Source organism: Canis lupus, chromosome 32 (genome assembly GCF_011100685.1).
Source record: "Canis lupus familiaris isolate Mischka breed German Shepherd chromosome 32, alternate assembly UU_Cfam_GSD_1.0, whole genome shotgun sequence".
Lineage (NCBI taxonomy): Eukaryota > Metazoa > Chordata > Mammalia > Carnivora > Canidae > Canis > Canis lupus.
In genome coordinates this window covers 15,019,522-15,042,468 of record NC_049253.1, presented here as the reverse complement: position 1 = coordinate 15,042,468, position 22,947 = coordinate 15,019,522, and the positions used below count along the sequence as shown (strand labels likewise).

Sequence of the window (22,947 nt, the reverse complement as noted above, 5' to 3'; positions counted from 1 at the left end):
CCTGTTTCAAAGAATATTTTACTAGGCTGTTATTAATTGGTTACCTCTAGTAAAGAGTAACAATGCTATCAGTGGAATTTTCTGCAGATCGAAAGATATTTAACAGAGTTGAAAATAATAAAGTAGAAATAATGGAATAAATATAAATAGAAGCAGACTCTTCTGGCAAAAATATTTTTCTCTGCTCCTCTAACTTGGGCTTCAGGTGGTTGGTGGTGTGGAGAATGGGAGGAAGGAAAAAGAGACATGAACAGAGAAATTTGTGCTCATGATACATGGAAGGGGTTGCACCTATATTCATAATTATGTCCTACAGAGGGTGGCAGAGAATGTTCTTATGAAAATTTCTAATCACAGTACAGAATAGATTGATTGACCACCATGCTCTTAGATTCCAGGAGTGTGAAACATTTTCCACAGTTGTAACATGAGTTGTCATCTTCCTTAGCACAAGTAAGTGTTCCCTCTGCTGGAACACACCTCCAGCTGTATGCAGACCGTTTCCACCTTGCTGGATTCTCCTAAAAGTGAATTCATCTTCACTCCAAATTGCTGGATTTGCTCACAGGCTTCATGTTTCTTGTCACTAGCATCTTAATTTTCTCAGTAATTGAGTCTTTAAATAAAACTTTTAATTTCCTCTCTCTGTCTTCATATCTAATCAGTCACCAAATTCTGATGATTATTTTAAGTTTTTCACATTGATCTCTTTCTACTTCACCTCTACCTTCACTAACTTTGACTTCTTGCTTATGTATCTCTAAAGTAAGATAAAAACCTTTCCTGTTGCTCCAAGAGCATTGTTGTGAGTGTAAAGTAAAATAATGTAGAGATTGTGTGTTATAAATGTTATGGAATTGGAAAACTTTTTCATCATAGATTCTGAGCTAGTTGCAGGCTCGATTGTTTCCTTGCCTCACCATCTAGTGCACTGCTGCAGTGCATATAAAGACATGTAAATTTTATATGAATACATATTATATAAGTAATGGACACAGAACTACTGCATATAAATGACATGACCTTGAACTATAAGCATAAGTTGATACTCTAAGTATTAATATTTCCTGTGATTTTCCTTCCTGTTTTCTGCCCCATGAAACACTTGCCTAAACATACATCAAAGCACATACTTTTTCTTTCCCCCAACTAGATAGGGGTCAGGGTAGAGATGGAAGTGGAGGGATGGCTGAGATCACAGAGAAGAAATGTAGGGACTGAAGCGCTACAAATTAAAAGAAGGATAGATTTTATTTTTGAATGGAGGGGACTCGATGCTTAACTGACCTTAAGTGTGGGTCTTTCTATCCATCTATCTGCATGATACATCACTTTCAGACAACAATATAATTATGTGTAACTTTGATTGCTTGAGTGGGGTCAGAGAATCGAGGGAAAACTTTGGTATGTAAGCAGAATCAACTGCAGAGAATCCATTAGAAAATTTTCAGTGAGCTTAGACCACTAATATCTCTGACCTGAAATATATCCTCTTTTAAGGTGAAATAAAATCACTTGTGCACAATGCCTGGTATATACTAGATGTTGAATAAAGATTTTATGAATCTTAGTCACAGGTATTTATAGTTGGAATAGAACTTACAGGTGATATATCTCAATCTTCTTATTTTTACAAATAAGACAATGAATCCAGAGAAAAGTGATGATTTAAATAAGAGAATGATGAAATATAGCAGGTCTAGCACTCAGTCATCCTGAGTCCCAGTTTTCCCTTCACTATATTAGAAAATGTTTCATTTCTTCTGTTTTGTATCATGTGTATCACTCTACTTGGTTTTCTCTCCCTCCTCACTCCCTCTCTTCTTCTCTCTTCATCTCCCTCTCTGGCATACAGAAAATGTGCTTATTTGACTTTACATATCTAGATTTCCTCCAAATATAATAGTTGTATTTATACCTGTCTAATGCTAGTTGGCAATGGTAATATCATTATTGAGAAATTGTTTTAGTTGTTGCAAAACAATATCAGCATTCTTTAGGGTGTTATATTAACTAAGGGGAACTTGGGGGGTGTTGTTTTTATTCAGTATATATCAAAAGGAGCTTTAGAATATTAACAATTGATCTAAGCCAAATATACAAAAAATACTATATATTGAGCTGATTTATAACTTTTAATGATTAGCAACACATTTTTAGTGTACATTTTTTGCATATCTAAAATAGATGCCTCTTCAATTTGGTGACTGCATGCAGTCTTAGTTTACTGATGGATTGTTTTCTAAGAATTAATTTTTAAGTTGACTGTTGGTACTGTGAAATAATTATTCCTTAAAAACCATGTTATGTATTTTGGTTAGTTTAATCTTCAAAAGCCTTTTAACTCAGAGTATGTCAATAAATAATACAATAATATAATTAAATTGTACTGCCAGTAATTAAACAAATTGAAATAAGTGAAGAATTACTTTATCTTATTTACTCCCCCCGCCTTGAGCAAAGTATGGAAATGATCAGTATAATGAGAGAATAAGAACACATCCTCTAGGGGTGCCTGGGTGGCTCAGTCAGTTATGTATTTGACTCTTGATTTCTGCTCAGGTCATGATCTCAGGGTCTTGAGATCAAGCCCTGCATCAGGCTCCACACTCAGCAGGGAGTCTGCATGAGATTCACTCTCCCCCCTGCCCCTCTCCTCCTCCCCCCATTCTCACTTGTGCTCACTCGCTCTCTCTCAAATAAGTCTGAAAGAAAAAGAACATGTTTTGTAGAATCAGATTTGCTGGGTTCAAATCTTGACTTTATCATTCAGGAGACTAGGCAATTCCTTAACCCAACTATTAGCTGCTTCTTCATCTGTAAAATTCCTCATGTGGTTGTCTGAATTCAGTTGGCTAATCTATTTAAAGCACCTGAACAAGTGCCTGGTACATAACAAGCACAATGAATGCTTGTTGATTTTATAAAGCTATCATAAACATTATTCTTTTTATTAGTGATCATAATTAGGTTTATTTTTGTCTCATGAATAGATGAAAATAAGTGCAGACCGGAATTGCATATTTATGAGCATTAGGTACCAGATACTATAATACATACATTATCTTGATTAGCTCTCATCAAAAAGTTTCAAGAAAAGACATAGTATTTTGGTATTTCATAAATAAGAAATGGAGGGTGAGAGATTAAGGGTCAGAGAATGAGTAGCAGACAATACAGGAATTGAAGCAGCCTATCTGACTTCACAGTTCATGTTTTTTTTTTTTCCCATTAACAATGCACAAATATGTTACATGTGTTTATATTAGGCATGATTTCAGAAATGCAAGGAAGTCATGATGGCCCTTTTCTTACAAATAAATCTTTACTTATGGCTTAAGAAACTTGTAGCAAAAATAAGTATATATGTGACACAATATAGTTGAAATACACATGACACATAATAAGAATCAAGAACAGAGAAATGATATTTCAAATACGAGAATTCAATGAGCAAAATGTTAAAAGAATCTTAATTTTTGTAAGAACCTAATGGTAGAATTACTAATTCTACTAATTTTCTTCAATTCTTCTATATTATCATAGTAAATGAGAATAAACACTGGTTGAAAGAACTAGTTGGTTTATTGTTCTAATATAAAAATATGATAGTCAGTACCCAGACGTGGTGATTTAAGTTGCAATTTATATAAATAAAATAAAATAAAATAAAATAATAAAATAATTTTTGCTTCTTGTTATAGTAGCTGTACTTGGTGTCCATTCACTTGGGTACATGTGGCTAATGACACATTGGACAGATATAGAACATTTCCACCACTGCAGAAACGTCTGTTGGACAGCATTATTCTAGAGTATGTCAGAATGCATAACAGAATTGTCAGGAGGAAAATTTTAATGTGCAAAGTATTGTCTAGGGATTTAATGTAAAAGAATTGAATGTAATGGAAGGAATGGTCATCTTGCATTCCTTCTGAATAGGCTGCCAACTGTCTTACCAACTATCTAAGTTTGGGCAACTTTCACCTTCCTGGATCTTCAATTTCCTGATTTGTTAAATGGAAGAAAACACCTTCCACCAGGTCTACTTCCCCAGGGGAATTATGAAGGTCAGTACAGAAAATATATAAGAATGCACCTTGTATAATACAAATAATACTCAGACATAGAGTATCATTCTGAAACCTGGTTCTCTGGACTAAATAGTTTTCTAAAAGAACACAGTCCTAAAAACTTCTGTCTAGGATTCAAGTCCAAGTTCTGCCACTTATTAATTTTATAAGTTTGGGACTCAGTTTCATTTTTTCTGTAAAGCAAGAAAAATTCACACAGATATTGTGAGAATTAATATATCTGTGGAAGGAAGTCAATGTAGGTAGGTGGAGGGATGGATGACATAAGTGAAGGGAATTAAGAGCACAAACAGAATTGTCAGTCAATATTTGTTTTAAAAGATAAATAGCCAATTTTATACCTCTTTACTTCACTACCACAGTATCCTTTCTGATCTCTACAGTACTGGCATCTATATTTACAATGAAGTACCTAAAGGTACCATTTACTAAGAACAGTTCTATGTGCTAGGCACTTTTTGGAGTATTCAATATTTATTGCCTATACTGTCTGTTTTATTACTATAGCTTTGTAATATAGTTTGAAATCAGGAAGTTAATACCTCCAGCTAGATTTTTCTTCCTAAAGATTGCTTTGACTATTTGCATTTTTTTGGTGGTTCCTACACATTTTAGGATTGTTTGTCCTATTTATGTTAAAAAATGTTATTGAAATTTTGATAGGAATTGCATTGAATCTGTAGATTGCTTTGGGTAGTATGGACATTTTGGCATATTAGTTTTTCCAATCCATGAGCATGGAGTATCTTTCCATTTATTTGTGTTGTCTTCACTTTCTTTTATCAGTGTCTTATAGTCAGCGTACAGGTCTTTCACTTCCTTGGTTAAATTTATTCCTAGGTATTTTCTTATTTTTTGATACAATTGTAAATGGGATTGTTTTGTTTATTGTTTATTTCTCATTTCTGATAGTTTTTTTAATCAGTGTATAGAAATGCAACAGATTCCTGTGTGTTGATTTTATAGCACTTGTTATAGATTTCATATGCTAAGCTTAACTTTCCCATGAGAAATCTATGATTTCTGAACCTGGTCCCAATATTCTCTGCACTTGTGATTGCAGAATAAGAACTATTAATGGGTAATCCATAGAGAAATATTTTCAAGTGATTTCCAAGCACTTAGGGGCTGCAGACATTGTCTTCAAAAGTGCTATCATTTTGGGGATCCCTGGGTGGCTCGGCGGTTTGGCACCTGCCTTTGGCTCAGGGCATGATCCTGGAGTCCCGGGATTGAGTCCCGCGTCGGGCTCCCTGCGTGGAACCTGCTTCTCCCTCTGCCTCTCTCTCTCTCTCTTTCTCTATGTTTATCATGAATAAATAAATAAATAAGTAAATAATTTTAAAAAAAGTGCTATCATTTCAAAAGGAGTAAACATTTCCTCTTCTTGAGTGCTACTGGCATGCCAGAAAGAAATACAAGTATTTCATCGCTTCTCGGCCTTTTGGCTAAGATCAAGTGCAGTTAGAAGTATATCAAGGTAATATTATTCCTATCTATCATAAATTTCGGGTACTCTTTTGATTTTGTTTTGATCTTCATTCTTTTCCTTGAAGACATCGAGGTTTTTAAAGACCCAATCATATAAATTTTCATCTTATCCCAATGGATTAAAATATGTATATAATTTCCAAAATAAAAAAAGAAAAGCAGATATGTTCTAATGATGCTCATTGATTTTTTTTTTCTTTGAGTATTTGGGATCTTTTTTATTTTTATACACATGATAAGATTTTACACCAAGAATAGTCAGTTAAATAGTACAAATTTACATTTATGAGGAATGTTAAAAAAAAATTCAACTAGGGCAGCCCAGGTGGCTCAGCGGTTTAGCACCGCCTTCAGCCCAGGGCATGATCCTGGGGACCTGGGATCGAGTCCCACGTCGGGTTCCCTGCATGGAGCCTGCTTCTCCCTCTGCCTGTGTCTCTGCCTCTTTCTCTCTCTCTCTCTTTCTCTCATGAATAAATAAAATCTAAAAAAAAATTTCAAATAAAAAACCCACTTCTTTTTGTGACCCACAATCCCAACATTTTACAGTGTGGGGGAGAAAGGGGCTGGGAGGAGCTTCCAAAACAAGTCTCTCCCAAAAGAAATGACTTAAATTTCACATTCCCTCTCCACACAGGATCCAAATGGTGAGAGTATAATTTGTAATTCATCTTTTTAAGCTGTATATTTCTTTACTGCCCCAGGGGCTGGGGAAGGGCCTGTGCTCAGTGCCACTGTAGAAGGGCAGAGGGGTGTGTCTGTGCACTCTGGGCATGGGCCTGTCCTTGCGCAGCTCTTCAGAGGTCTGGGCTTGTGTGACTGAGAGTCAGTGTGTATGCATGTGTGGGCATGTTCAAGTAAGACTGTGTGTCATCCTGTATGTGTGTACTAACGCACCTGTAGGGGGCTGTGTGCAGGCTATGGGGCACCTGGCGATGATTTTGAGTCCTTTGCCCACAGGAAGATCTTGTTCAGAGGCCTGTGTTTGTTTTCCCATACACGCAAGTCTGACTCGGCGCAGCAGGAGTAAGGGTGTGTCTGAGGACATGACTTGCAGCTGTTTGCTTGTGCATAGATGTGGGTGCCTGAGTCACTGGCTGAGTTCTCATCCTTCCCTGTCACCTTCCTTCCTCCATGATACCACCCTGGTCATCCTCACCCAGTTGTTCTGCAGCACCGCTACAACTCCCTTTCCCAATACTTCGTGGTGAAAAGGAATTAAATTTTCATTTGCATTTAAAAATCTGTCTGCTCTCCATCTGGGGAGGGGGCAAGACCATGGCTTTGGCTTTTCAGCAGCACTATTTCCCGCAAGCCACCCCAATAATCCTCCTAACCCTGCCTTAATGAGTCCAACCTCTGATTTAGACTTCCTGGGAGTCCCTCTTAGGGCCTGGGACCACCCCCAAGGCAAATATAAGAAAGGCTCTCTGCACCATCCCCACCCACCCCATCAGCTGACTTCTGGTGTCTCTCTGCCTCTAGAGGCACCTACCTACCTACTACCTTACTACCTTACTTCCTTCCCCTTTCTGGGATAAGAACAAGTTCCAGCAAACAAATGACACGTGGGGGCTTTGTTGGGAGACACTGAAGGAGGGAACAGGGAAGGTGAAGATGGGCAAGAGAGGCCAGGCCCTGGGCCCCAGCACATAGTGGGTGGGGACCAGCCATCCTCCCTCCCACCTTTGTCCTTTACCTTTAAGCAATAAACCAAGCTTCACTTAAATTAAAAACAAAAACAAAAACAACAAAAAAACCCCACAAACTGTTTTAAAAATAAATGAATGAAAAATAGTTGATAAATTATCATGAACTTCTACATTAAAGTGCTCACCATGTTTATTTTTCTTTATGGAAGAGACATTTTGCAATACAGCAAAAAATTTAAAAAGATATTTTATAGTTCTTGATTTTCATTTCCCTAGGAAATTTACTACTAAAATACTGGTTTTATACCTGGATGATAGTATATACATTTTGAAGGAAGTAATACATGAGAAGGTATATGTGTTTCTTAAAATAGATAATTTTAAAGGGATATATGGTTTTATGATTAATAATATGAATAATAGGGATCCCTGGGTGGCACAGCGGTTTGGCGCCTGCCTTTGGCCCAGGGCACGATCCTGGAGACCCAGGATCAAATCCCACGTCGGGCTCCTGGTGCATGGAGCCTGCTTCTCCCTCTGCCTGCGTCTCTGCCTCTCTCTCTCTCCTCTCTGTGCATTCTCATAAATAAATAAATAAAATCTTAAAAAAAAAAAAAAAAATAATATGAATAATATTATTATGGAAATTATTGAGGAAGATGCATGGAAATAAGTGGAAATATGTCATGGAGGCATACAAATGAGGGAGGGCTACAGAGATAGGAAAATCACTCTGAATTATACACTCGCTTGTACATTTACATAATGTATCAATATTTAAAGTCTACATCATATAGATAACATTAAGTTTTTTTTATTGCAAAAAAATGAAGTCCATAAAGATAAAACAATTGGTCATGGGAAAAAGTCAGACACAAAACTTCTAGTTTATTCACAAAGCCAACACTTCAGTAGATTCTCAATTAATCTAAGTGTTTGCCACCGCTGACATTGCACAACGAGCTCTCTTTTAGAAAAATATGCACATATTGTGTTACTTTATTTGCTATATAGCTCAGTAGGTAAAGGAAGACAATTGCTAGGAAAAAATCAGATTAATAGAATAAAATGTAATGTAAATTTTAAAACACAAGAGAGGGAAATGTGCTATTAAATTATTGACTCACCTTGTTATAATGGATATTTTCTAAGAATGAGAGGCTTATAGGCTAAATCTGAAAAATTGAAAGTTACACTTTTTCCCCATGTAGTTGAGCTATTGTTGTTACTTTGGTTAAATGTACTCACAGGAAATTTTCCATTTATATTTTTTGTAAATTAATGCATAGAAATAAACAAGCAACTCTAGGCCATGTGGAAATGGATTTTATCCTTAATGTAGTTTATCTCAACTATAAGTCCTGATAAAATTTATAGCTGTCTTGAATACAAAGCATTGATTTATTAAAAGGAGTAAAGTGAGAGTCAGATATAAATAACTAGACCTGAGTTCTGCATTTAGTTTTAGGTTCTCCATATTGAAAAAGGTAGAAAATGGCTCAAGAAGAATTAGGAATTAAGCATCTGCTACATAAAAGTCATGATGCTGGGCATTAGAACCACAGAATTTTAATTCCAAAAGGTCATTTTTCAAACCTGCAGCCTTCAGTACACAGGGCCTATGAAAGTTAAAGAGATATGTTTAAGATCATACTTTGATAGGGCAGTAACTAGAATAGAGATCATTGATGGGGCAGCTGGGTGGCTCAGTTGGTTAAAAAGAACCTGATTCTTGATTTAAGCTCAGGTCATGATCTCAGGGTCATGAGATCAAACCCCAGGTCAGGCTCTGCATTCAGAGTCTGCTTGAGAATCTCTCTCCCCTTGCTCTCTCTCTCTTTCTCCAAATAAATAAATACATAGATAAATTTAGAGAAAAAGAGAATAGAGATAATTGACATCCAATACCCTGCTCTTTCTGGTCAGCCATGGGATCAAGACCATACATCATGTACATGGCCCTATGGTTTTGTCTTTCTTAGTTCTTTTTTTTTTTTCTTTCTTAGTTCTTAATTCAGTCATCTAATATTCTGTCTCTATCTGTAGACTTATTTTTTTCATCGTCAAAGAGTTGATATTCCTGATATTGATCAAGTTTGAATGAGCTAGTACTGAGGACAGAGCTCTGACATGCCACCTTAAAGCCTCTGTTTAGACTTATATCCTCTTCATCAGCACACATGGAACATCCAAATTCAATAAATATTAGTGCAATTTGCAACAAGGCCATTTTTCTTTACCTGATTTGTAAGAATATTACAAGACAGCATTTTTTTCTGATATCAGCAAACTTAGTCAGTGGTCTTTCCATAATAGGAACTTTTAATAAATAACCTTTGATGAATGAATTGAAGTTGATATAATATATTTCCTATCATTGTTTTCATTTCTATCTAGTCACTATTTATTTTTCCTATTGATGCATTCAATAGTTACAATTATTTGAAGTACTAAGCTATGTTTTATGTCCAACTCATATATCTATTAATAGGTATAATTTATTTTCTTTCCATCTTGAAAATCACTGGTCTTCTGGAATTTATGTTCTACATGATTACTCCAAAATTCCAGCAGACTCACACATATATTTTGGGATATATCTTGTCATTGTCAAGAATTTAATATCATTTATAAAAGAAGGTCACTACTTTTTTTTCACCCACATTGCCAAGAAAGTAATAAATTTATAAGAATACTAAGTGGGAGAGATGGATAGTAACTCTTCCAAATTCTTTCCAAAATGAATGAGTTAAAACTATAGCTCTGTAGATTTAGTTGCATATAAAATCCTAACTTAAATAAGCATTACAATGGCTTATGAGGCAGTAACTTTAGTTTTCTTACTTCTAGATACAAAGAAATTGAACAATATTGACAAGAATGAAAAAAAAGTCAAAGAACATATTTTATTTCTTTTACCAAAATATCCTAAATGTGAGATGCTAACACTCCATACTCATTTTCTCCTTATACTGTATTTGATTTTAATCCAGAATAGCAGTAAGCAAGGGATACATGAAATTAATGTTCTGATCATATCTGTCATTCTAGAATAAATTTTTAAAACTGCGAATGTATTTTAAATTAGTTTGTAAGTTGACCACTAGATATTAAAAAATCTGACTTTTTACAATGCCAACATAAGGAGATAGTATCAAATTTTGTTGTATAATTGTTATGCCTACAAGTAGATTCCTTTCATACACAGCATTCCAGCCACAGGTAGTCAAAATCTGTGACTATATATACCAGTAAGTAGAATAAAGTAGACCAGAATCAGGTTTTTCTTCTAGATACTAAATTATTCTCACACTGGTGTGCAAGTGTTAGTATAGCAAGCTTTGCAGACAGGATAATGTTTAAAAAGCATTCTCTTAAAAATTTGTAAAAGTATATATATTTTTAGTATTTTATTTATTTATTCATGAGAGATATATATATATAGAGAGAGAGGCAGAGACATATGCAGAGGGAGAAACAGGTTCCCCACGGGGAGCCTGATGTGGGACTAAAATTATGATTAACGAGAGCCAAAGCTCTGGGGATTGTGTGATATTAATTGAAACTTTATATTTTGACACTCTTTGAAAACAGTCGTATTTAAGTGCCTGGATTCTAAGTTAACCACTTTATTATATTAAAGGTACATTATTATTTTAGTATGTATATTTAAATAGAATTGTATTGAAAGCCAATGGGTATGTGACATAGAATATTTTAAAATCTAGAACATTTACCATAAATTAAGGATACCTGATTGTGCTATTAGGTACACAAAGTTGTAAAATACATTTATATAAGAATTTATTAATGTGATTGCTAACCTTTTTTTGGAAGCCTAGTTCTATACTTCTGACTCAAATGTTGGACAATCCTACCTACTACCTCCTAGAGTTTAGTGAGCTGCTTCGAGCCCTTGATTTTTAATACTGATTTTCAGTTTCAACACTCCAATTTTAATGATGAGGAAATATTTCTGGAGGTATTAACTTATTTTTCAAGACTATATTTAGTGGTTGTTTTTGTTTGTTTTTGTTGTTGTTGTTGTTGTTTTTACCTGGTGTTGGCTAGAAGTACTGGTAGTATTTTCAAACTATATATATATATATACTTAGGCAGGTCATATGTAAAGATTGAGTAGAGAAGTTAATCCTCAATTATGTGAAAGTTTCATATTAGTTTAATTTTTAGGTTTCTAAATTCATTATAACATAGACATAGTAATTTATTTTACTTGCTGTTCTTCAGAGAATTTAATCTACAATGCTTTAAATGAAAACAATTACTGCATATTGTGGGAAAAAGAGAGATGGAAGCAAGGCTTCTCAATGGTTGCAAAGACCTCAGTGTTTGCCTAAATTTCTTAAGCTTTCATTTATTCTTGTTCATGTATTTAGGCAGCTCCACTACTCTTTTATTACTAGGAGGCTGGCTCAGAGTGGTTTTTCCCCATAGTGGAGTTGTTTTTCCCCATAGTCATGATGAATTTGTACTGTCATAACTGATACCCTCTCATTTAATCTCTGAAGTCCAATCTGTATTATCAAAGATAATTCTCTAGAAGATAGCAAACATATAATTAAAGTGCTCATGCAGAGTAGGATTTACATCTTTGACTTAATTTGTCATACTAAAATATATAAAAATATGATTACTAGATAAATAATTGAGTTCCAGACCATATAAGACATTATTTTAATTTTAGATACAAATAAAGAAATTAAGAGAAAACCTAGCTCTATTTTGAAATTTAACTTTTTAGACAAAATGAGTGTTACTCCTGAGATACTGATAATCATTCCAATACATGTCTGAGAAAGAAATCCAAGGGCAAGGTGATTTATTATGAGAAGTCAATGGCATGGATGTCGTTTTGGCTTATTTTAGCCCAGAACACAATATGACAGAAATAAGGACTGGAACTTTTAAGTGTCTTACCTTTCTGAAATGTTCCTGAAGAGTGACTCTCTCAGTTTGAATTGTACTTTATACTTTGAAATTATAGAGTAAAGAAACAAAAAGTAAACATTTCTGCCTTACTCTCATCAGTTATATAAGGGCAAAGACAAAAATATTCCCTCTTGGTTTTCTTCCCTCTGGGACTTAAATCAAAAAGTCTCCTGGGTCCCAGGACACAGAGATTTGCCTTGTCAAAAATAAAACAGGAATACTCACTTCATGTCTTGCTAGACAATAGTATATGAATATGAGAAAAAGAGAACTTCATTAACAATTACTTGGCTTATTTTAAGTTGTTTAGGAGCTAGCAAGGAAAAAATGTTAAAAAAAAAAAAGATGCCTAACCCAAAAGAAAGAAGTAAAAGATGGGAAACTAAATGGGTAGTACAGAAACAGACATTATTCTGAAATACCTATCAGTTATTTAATGTGATGACACCTAAAATATAGCTATAAAAAATATTATCCCCAAAAGCATCCTGCAATATGAGCAAGATGTTGGAAAATGAGGACTGACACTACAAAGTATAAAGAGAAATGTTCATTTAAGATGTGTTATTGGCATTCTGCTAGTTTTAGGCGATTTTTTTTGTTTGTTTTTGGTGCTAAAGGCATAGTTCGATTGTTTGTGCACTTCATTCTTAAGGTAAGTTTCTTTGAAAGAGAAATAAATCCAGTTATCCATATTATAAGCTGAAATGACTAAATTAGTGTGTAAAAGTTCATGCTTACATTTTGTTTTCAAATACTAGAGACTATGATAAAATGTGGACTGAACTGAAGTCTTATCTTCCATTATTTATCAATAACAGAGGAAAAACATAACAGTACTAAAATGGAATCAATTTGCTACATTAGATTTTATAACATGATTGATCTTTGTTAAGTGAGTGTTTGTAGGTAAGTGGTATTTAAATTGTTGAGTGTTTTTTAAGGGAAGTGTCCATGTAGTAGGTAGTAGTTCTACATAAATAAATGAATCATAAATGGAATAAATAATAATTGGCATAGCCAGTATGACTTTTATCTCTGGGAAAACCTCTCTGATTTGAACTGGAGAGTGAAGATGGAATAGATAATTCTAGGATTCTTTTTAACTCCACAAATTTTTTAAAAAATCTCACTTACTGAGTCACATGATGATAGAAAAAAATCTTAATGAAAAAGTAGTTCTAGTAAAATGTCAATATAATAATTTTAGAGGCTTTTTGTTTAATGCAAATTGTTAAAAAATAAGCTTTTCCTTGCCACCCAATAAGTCATAGAAGAGTATTAGAGCAGCTCTTATCTCTTAATCAGACATATATGATGGCTGGGTAGAAACCAGATGGAGGGGAATGCATGGGTGGCTCAGTGGTTGAGCATCTGCCTTTGGCTCAGGGCGTGTTCCTGGAGTCCCGGGATCCAGTTCCAAATTGGGCTCCCTGCATGGAGCCTGCTTCTCCCTTTGCCTATGTCTCTGCCTCTCTGTGTGTGTCTCTCATGGATAAATAAATAAAATCTTAAAAAAAAAAAAAAAAGAAAGAAAGAAACCAGATGGGGATGAGGGAGGAGGCGAGGTGTGGGTGGAAGGAGAGAGATAGGTAGATGGATATTAGGAAATTATAACACAGGCTAGGAGAGATTCTGGGATAAAAGAAGCTGTTGGAAGATTAGAGGACATCAGAGGCATTCTGTTCAATAAAGGACAAAGATAGCTACAGACAGAAGTATAATCACTGGGACTTAAAGTGAAATTTCAGAAGTTTCAGGTGGACTAATTGAGAGTATTCTGCAAAACATAATAAAAGTCTGGTTTTAAGAAAGTGAATATTCTAGACTGATATTGTACATAGACAATGCTTATAGAAGACAGAAAGAAACTAAAATATTGATAGAAAGAAAACAACACAAAAATAGGAGTAAAGCATTAAATCATATTAAAATGCCATAGTTAAGTTTTCGCACTCTCTGATGGGCCACTTGCACAAATGTTATGTAAAATTATATGGAACAGTACCTTTCTTTTAGCCTTTAGCTGCTCATGATACTTGTCACAGGTATCTCCTGGGATCTCTCCTCCCCAAAGAGTAATTCCAACAATGGTGTATGTGACGCCCATGATGAGCAATGGGAAGCAGTATACCAGTATAATGACAATAATATGGTAACTGCAAGAAATAATAAAAAAAAAACACATGCCAAAGAGCATATTGAGATGCAATATGTGAACTTTGAAATCATCTCCTTTTAAATAATAATTGACAATTCCAAAGATTATTTCCACATTTTCTCTAAGTCATCATTTCACAAATCCATCAAGATATGGTGTTATTGTCTACTACAGTCATGGCTACAAGTTGATTTTTGTCAATCTTTGATTCATATATAAAAACTATAGCTGCAATGCATTGCTAATTTAAACTACCCATACTCTCCTTGCCTGGAGATTCAGGATGAATGCCATTTCTCTGCTTGGAAATTATTGAATTAACCTAATTAAATTTATTATCAGAGAGAAAGATGTCAAACAGAATAAATGAATCAAATTACAGATATTTTTTCACACATAAAATTATTCTATGTATCCCTGCAACACCAGCCATATTTGAAATAAATTGTGTTTTTTATCCAGATAAAAAATGTAATAGCTATTCTAAGGCACTTTGGATCTCTAAGCTATATGACTGTAATTTTAAAAATCAGGTAAGGACACACACATTTTTTTTCAATGTCATGACACATTCAGTTGCATTGTTGATTTGGTAAATAACATTCAGATGTTTAGTCACATCAGTGTCAGGATTAACAAACTAAATTCTAGGACTTCATAGCTTTCAGTCAAAATTATAAGGATGCAGTTGGGGAGGAATAGGAAGGCAACTGATAATACAACCATGCAATTAGAATTTGTATAAAGTTTTGTGTAGCTTCTATTGTCTTAGGAAGGCTTTAAAGTAGTAATTAAAGAATTTGGTACACTAGGCTTCTCAATATCTGTTTCTTTGTAAAGGGAATCTTTTACCTCCTTGCCTTCCCATTTCCTGATAGGTTATTTGGTATTGAATTACAGTAATGGGAAGCAATTCTGTCAACCAGTAATTTCATTTTGTTACCATGATTACTTTTGTTTTCTTATACAGCTAAGATTTATTAATATCGGATAGAATAACAGCACTCAGTGTAATGACCGCTGCCTGCTTTTCCTTCGATAAATACTCCCTAATATTTTTCTTTAAAAATCTGGACTCTGGGCAATCTGAGAAAGAAAAATACCATGTGATTCCACTCGTATGTGGAATTTAAGAAACAAATGGGCGAAAGAAAAAAGAGAGAAACAAATTAAGAAACAGACTGTTAGCTACAGGGAACAAACTGATACTTCCCAGAGGGGAGGTGGGTAGGGGGGAGGGGTGAAATAGGTGATGGGGATTAAGGAGGGCACTTATGATGAGCACCAGGTGGTATATAGAAGTGTTCAATCACATATTGTACACCTGAAACTAATATTACACTGCATGTTAACCAACTGGAATTAAAATAAAAACTTAAAATTTAAAAAATCTGGACATTTGGTATAGACCAGTTTGTTAAAACAGCTACTTTAAAAGGTAACCGTTATATTTGTATCATTTGTTATTGTGAAAGGGAAAAGTAGGACACTACATAAGATTTTATTGGATTAAGATTTAAATAATTGCAGTAAAAAATGCAAACGGGCGCTCAGGTGGCTCAGTCAGTTAAGCTGCTGACTCTTGGGGAGACTGAGTGATGGCACTGAGGGGGGCACTTGGCAGGATAAGCACTGGGTGTTATGCTATATGTTGGCAAATTGAACTCCAATAAAAAAAAAAAAAAAAGCTGCTGACTCTTGGCTTTGACTCAAGTCATGATCTCAGGGTCCTGGGATTGAGCCCCATGTTGGGTTCTGCGGTCAGTGTGATGTCTGCTTGGGATTCTCTCTCTCTTTCTCTCTTTCTCTCTCTCTCTCTCTGTCTCCCTCTCCATCTCCCTCTGCCACTCCCCCTGCTCTCTCCCTCTCTCTCTCTGTCCTAAACAAATATAAATATTTTAAAAAATTCAAACAGTTGCTCTACTGACTGAGCCAACCAGGTGCCCCATGTATTGTGGTATTTTAATGTGTCTCTTTCCCCAAGTAATGTGTGAACCCTTCACAGAAATGTTTATCTTATTTGCTTAATTGTTGCTCCCAATCTGTAGTCCCTCAACTGTTCATTAAATTGAATTAACAGCCATAATAGAGAATTAACTTACGTGAAATGTTGTTTGGGACCTTCTGGCCATTGCACATAGCAAAGGGTACGGCCTGGCATGACTTTAATTTTGGAGTAAAGACACTGAGGGAAGGCAAGTAGGAATGCTAGAATCCAAATACTTCCGATGACCATCTTGGTTGCTGTGGCAGACAGTCTGGGCTTCAAGGGATCAATAATGGCCATATACCTATATAAAAACAAACAAAACCATTTTGTTGTCTCTCTTGCTAGCAAAGTGAAAGATGGAGTTTCAAGGGAGTTATCTCTCTGGTAAGCAAGTTAATGAGGATTTTGCTCATAGAGGCAGCATAGAATGATAATCATGGCAGAGTCTTAGGAATCAGGCAGACTGAAGTTCAAATCCTCTTTTGTCACTTATTTAATATTTTTAAACCTCAACTTCATTATTTTAAAAATAGAAATAAGAACATCCGCCTTGTAGGGGTAAAGTCGAGATCAATAGAAATAATGTAAGTGAAAGGTATCAATTATTTGGTACTGTGCCTAGCACATTATTAGAATTCATAAATGTCTGCTGAATGGAATTGGTAAAGTGTGTAGTCAGTGTTTAAAAATGAGTTCTACACCTCAAAACTACCATTTTTCTTCTATATGTTTAACTGTTCAGAAGAAAATTCTAGAGAACTAATATGGCTATGATTGACAAAGATGAGGAGCCCCCTATAAAGTATATCATCAACTTCACTTAAAACCTTCAAGAGACAAGTTCAGGACTCAAATAATAATGAATAAGTCAAGCTTGACTGAGGCTATGTCTTGCTGTTACCTCTAAATTGAAGTCATGGTTTATCATGAAAATATTCATACTGTCTATGTAACTACGTATAACATAATAGTTATAGGAAAATATATTTGAGACTCTGAAAAACACATATATGATTTTTTGAGTGCAACTTTTTGGGAAATTGGAAACTCTCTGAATATGCTAACAAAAGTCAAGTTTATTCACTTGGTAAAATAGTGAATCAATTTACAGTTTTAAATTGAATAACATACTTAATTACCAAACTCTGGCTAATAGAGCAGAAAATTAATTACAAATTATACATAAAATCAATTGTATTTCTGCATTTCTATCAATAAAACATTATTTAAATATTTTACTGTTGACCATTTTGTGTTTCTCAAATGTATTTTGATTTATGAAAAATTTTCAAAGGCAACAATTTAATCAAAGAATGAGTGTTACTCAAGCACAAAACATTTTAATCTTAAGAATAAATATCTCAGGATAAGGATAATTTATTAACTTGCTTATTGCTCTTTGCTTTATGAATATTAGACAAAATTGGACCTTTAATAGATATTTTGGAACTTATTTATATACCACTAATAATATTAACTTCAGTTGAGATTTACTTAAAGGAAACATCCTCATTATTATGTATGACAGCTAATAGATAAAAGTGAATGTTAAGTATGAAAAAAATCATAAAAACAGTACCATAGTTTCAGAAAATAAAGTGAACCACACAATGAAAATAAAATGCATATATTTGAAACTGAAAATTGTTTAAAATGTACCTCTTGTGCTTATGTTGGTGAGAACTAGCAGCATGTACTGATTGCTAACAATGAGCAGGCAATTTATTATATACATTACATATATTTAATATCCAGAACAATCTAATCAACCGAATAATATTATCTCTATTTTTTTTTGTTATTATCTCTATTTGATAGAAAACTGAAGCTTAAAGACATTAAGTAAATTGTTCAAAATGACCTCAGATGGTAAAAGCTAGAATTCTAAACCAGTCCTGCCAGTCTTCAAAGTCCATATATTTACAGACTATGGCTTTGAATATGACTGTTCATGTAAGGAATTGTGAAAGAGAAAGAAAAATATATATGGTAGATGCCATCCAAAGAACCACATTATGCCTCAGAATCCAAAAGTGTTCATGTTCAATATTAAAGACAAAAGTCAAGCACAGAAAGGCAATAATTGTAGTTGGGCACTTCTGTTTACACTGCTGCTGATTATGATTCACCACAGCATTTCTCTCATTATATTGACTTGTTGCTTAATGGGCATTTCTAGAGCCAAGCACAACACTTATCAATAAATTTTGTTGTACTGAACTGAATATTCTTCAACTCTAACAATTTTTTGCTTTTCTGCTTGCCTCAGAAGTGTATGAATGCAATATCGATGTTTAAACAGTTTATTTTTTGAGACTAAAAAAGAGAATTTGAGTGACATGAGCAGAGTTAGAGTCCTACACAGTTACTCTAGCACATATAATTCAAAATGAGGTGCAAGTTGCTTATTGATTTTTTTTGGTAAATTACTCTATATTACAGAAATTATTTCCTGACAGGTATTGTTTCATATGAATTATATGAAAACAAACAGTTTATGTTCTCATTAACTAACTATTAGTGAAAATAGAAATTTAGGAACTTCAATTTGACATTTTTGTCATTTCTGGTCTGATCCATTATTCATTCAACCAGACATTTGTTGAATGCCTACTGTGATATTCCAGACACTATAGTGATACAACACTGAGGAGAAATGACCTTCACAGAGCTCATAGTCTAGACTAACCAAATAATGTAAAATAAACATAAAATTACAAATGTGACAAGTGTACAAAGGCAAGCAATATATAGACATGTGAATGCATTTACTGAGAAAAACATATTTGGAATGTGACTCAGTCTTCCCTAAGAAAATTCTGAGTTGAAATTTGGAAAGGTGACTATGCAAGGCGGCAAAAGAAAAGGAATTACCAGGAAGATTTCTGGAAGAACAAAAGATATGTGAAAAAATCCTGTGTTAATGGGTTTTTATTGGTTGAGTTGTGTCTCTCTAAAAAAGATATGTTGTATCTTTTTTAAAGAGATACAGAATGTGTCTTAGTTGGAAATCAACTTTTTATAAAGGCAACTGAGTCAAAATGAGGTTATTAGGGTGGGCCCTAATCCAATATGACTGATTTAAAGGAGAAATTTGGGAACAGAGGGAAACATATGGAGAAGGCTATATGAAGATAGAGAATTGAATGATGCACCTAAAAGCCAAGCAATGCCAAAGACTACCTGCAAACCACAAAAAGCTAGGAGGAGGCAAGGATGGATTTCCTTACAAGTTTCTGAGGGAGCGTGGCCTCTGCCAAACCCTGATTTCAGACTTCTAGCTTCCAGACTGTTAAGACAGTGAGGTTCTGTTGTTTTGAACTCTCAGGTTGTGGTACTTTGTTACAACAGCCCCAGGAAACCAAAGCAATGGGTAAGGATGGGGGAAGCATTGGGCACTTGAGTAAACACTACTGTAATAGGAACATGGAAAGTGAAAGGGGAAGTGGTTTAAGATGGAGTTGCAGAGCAGATTGTTTTTTTGTCCTATGGCAAGTAATCAAGATGATTAGTCAGAGAAGAATAATCAGATTTTAGTACAGAAAAGGAACTGAAGGAGGAAAAAGAATGGAAGCAGGGGAAGAAGTAACCTGGCTATTGTTTTGGTTTGGATAAGAAGATTGCTGCCTGGAGTAGGGTGTTACTGGAAGGTTGAATTCTGTTAACGGTTTGAGGAAAATAAGAAATGCTGAAACACTGTATAAAGGGAGAGCCCGTTGGCCTAAGAAGTAGGTAGAGTTCCAGGCACTGCTGACAAGACCAATTTGAAATTGGTAATTAGGGATTCATTGTGGCATCAACATTTCCTATTCTGTGACTGTCTCCATAATAATTTGCTCAAAAGTAGGCATGAAAAAAACCCTGGATCTTTAAGGCTCATCCATATGAATATCACTGGGACCCTGAGAAGAAATGATCCAATCTGAGACACAGTATCATTCAAATGATTGTCAGTACTTTATTTCTCCTTTAAAGAAATGCATACTTTTTATGTGATCAAAGGTTAGCTGTTCCTAGGCTGGGCTTCTCACTACCATTCTTTTCTCACTAAACAGATTCATAAATACATTAGTTTCCTTGGTATGGTCATTTTGTATGCAATAGTTAAGACTGGATTCTTCACTCTTCCAATTAGCATAATCACTTAAACAAGTTTAAAATCACTTTTTCATTATCCATTAGTCTGAAATTCTCAGAAGCACCCATTGAAAGCTCATATTTTTAATGCCATCTTTTATCAATTTCCCTTTTCATTCTACTATAAGATTCACATTCCTTTACCACTTATATTTTTCTGATATAATTTAAGGGTCTTTTCTGGTCCTTTGATGTCTAAAATAGAATATTTTGACATAATTTTTTCAATAAGTAAGCCTTTTCCATTTTGCAATTGTTCTTGATATCTGGTATAATTCTTCCTTTTGTGAACATTTTTATTAAGCTCTGTTTCTGGATCTTTATGAGCCTCTTTGCATTTTAAAGCTTTAGTATGAATACAGAGTACACTCTGCAGATGGTACTTGATTATATCAACAATGCAAAAAATATTTGCCTGAAAAGACATGGATTTTGCTGTTTTCCAATTTGCTTCTGGCCACGGTAGACAATGTTTTAGTCTCTAAAGCCCAAATATAATATGCTGTCTGGCTATTGTCTGTGTAAAATAATTAGTTATAACAGCTGTTCATGACCCATAAAATTTCAACTTCAGGCCTTTGGTGCTAAGGCATTTTCTGCTTTGAAAAATCACTAGAGAGAAATATAATCTTTTATGAAACTGCATTTTGTAGACAAATTTTATTTTGTGCTTTTTCATAAGTGTTTTAAAGAAGCAAGAGTGAGCCAATTAATTTATTATAAATATTGTCTTAGTGACTTTTTAAGGGAACAAGTATTTATTAAAACAAACATATATACATATATTCAAATATATGTACACATATAATAGGAACTTCAAAATATTATCAAGCAAGAAACAAATCACTTGTTTACTCAAGTTTTTGTTTTGTATGAGTAAAATTTATAAACAGGCATTTAAGGGAGACTGTATTTAAAAAATAAAGTTTCTGAATAGAAAAAGTACTTGACTTTCAATGTATACACATTCAATTTAAATTTGACAATTAGGTTTGTCTACTCATTTATTAATCTAGTATCAACTATTTGTTTTCAATTATTTCTTGAATGCTTTTTTCCAAGATTGTATTACATTTTCTGGCCATATTGGTAAGTGAAATAGATATAGTTCCTACTCTTGTGGAGTTCAGAGTCTTACATAGAAGAAATACATTATTCAAATAGTCACAAAATACTTCAGAAATTACCTAAATGTTGCTTGGGAAACATTGACTCAAGGATATTTAGTTAAACTTTCCTTGGAGCTTTATTGTAATGGCCTGCACACGTTCAGCATCCTCCCCCATGATTTCTAAGTGATATCCAATCTGACCTACTTGGTACCCTCTGTTTCTGTTCTTGAAACCATGTCAGAAACATTTATCTCACCCATTGTGAACCTGGAGTGAAATTGTACTGTCATATGATTTCCACAACAAATCCAATTATATAAAGAATTTCAGATTTCAAAATTTTAGGAGTTTAGGGGAGGAGAGAATATACCACTAGTCTTCATCCTATGATTCTAAACCTGACTTTTCTTCTTTGTTATACTCACTTTATATTATGCAATTAAAAAAAAAAAACTCTACATGTACCATGGGTGACCCTGTCATTTACAATGCTTTGAGAACTTTAGCCCAGTTCCCTGTACTGTCAATAGACTAGTCAGTCTAGTTTAATCCTTTGGGAGGTCTGCAAAATAAAATTGTCTCCATTGTGTACACCAGGATGCTATAAAGACATGTACTAGTAATTATAAAGCATACAACAGGTAATTTGACCTAGGTTGAAATGATGGTAGAGATATATTAATAGTCATGGCTTTCCTGAGGAAGCAACATCAATTTAGAATGATAAATAGGAGTTAATTAGAATGAAGGTGGGATTGGATGAGAAAGCAGAATAACAAGTCCTGAGGTTGGAGAAACCATGAGGCATCTGAGGAAATAAAAAAGCCAGCTTCGCTATAGTACAGAGGAGGGGAAAGCAGAGGTGTCAAATGAAGCTGGAGATGGAGGTATTTATTACTCATGACTTCACTGATATTACATATTCAATATATATTTAGATTTTCTTTTTTGACAATAAAAGCAATAATTGCCAACACCTCTACCAGACACTCTTCTAAGAGCTTTATATGTAAATCATTTAATCTTTAAATTCTATTTATAGTAATTATAAAATGAGTTATAACAAAAAGCTACCTCATTAAGTATGACATAAAACAATTTCTTGTCAGAATTTCAAATATGAATTTAGAAGTGGTTTTCTTTTTCTTTTTTTTTTTTTTAAAGATTTTATTTATTTATTCATGAGAGACACAGAGAGGGAAAGGCAGAGACATAGGGGGAGAAGCAGGCTCCCTGCAGGGAACCCAGTGTGGGACTCCATCCTGGGACTCCAGGATCACACCCTGGGAGAAGGCAGACACTCAACTGCTGAGCCACCTAGGGATCCCTAGAAGTGGCTTTCTGTATTGACAATATAAAA

At 34.3% G+C, this 22,947-nt stretch overlaps 1 protein-coding gene and 1 pseudogene across 1 annotated transcript in view; one reads left to right on the top strand and one right to left on the bottom strand.

Annotated features, from left to right (window-relative positions):
• The window catches only part of TACR3 (tachykinin receptor 3), a 76,679-nt gene that overhangs the window by 28,404 nt on the left and 25,328 nt on the right, over positions 1 to 22,947 (bottom strand). The window contains 2 exon segments of the mRNA NM_001097541.1: positions 14,196 to 14,346; positions 16,451 to 16,639. Of these exon segments, the coding sequence (NP_001091010.1) occupies positions 14,196 to 14,346; positions 16,451 to 16,639 (340 nt within the window).
• Positions 5,523 to 5,667, top strand: LOC119867236 (annotated as a pseudogene).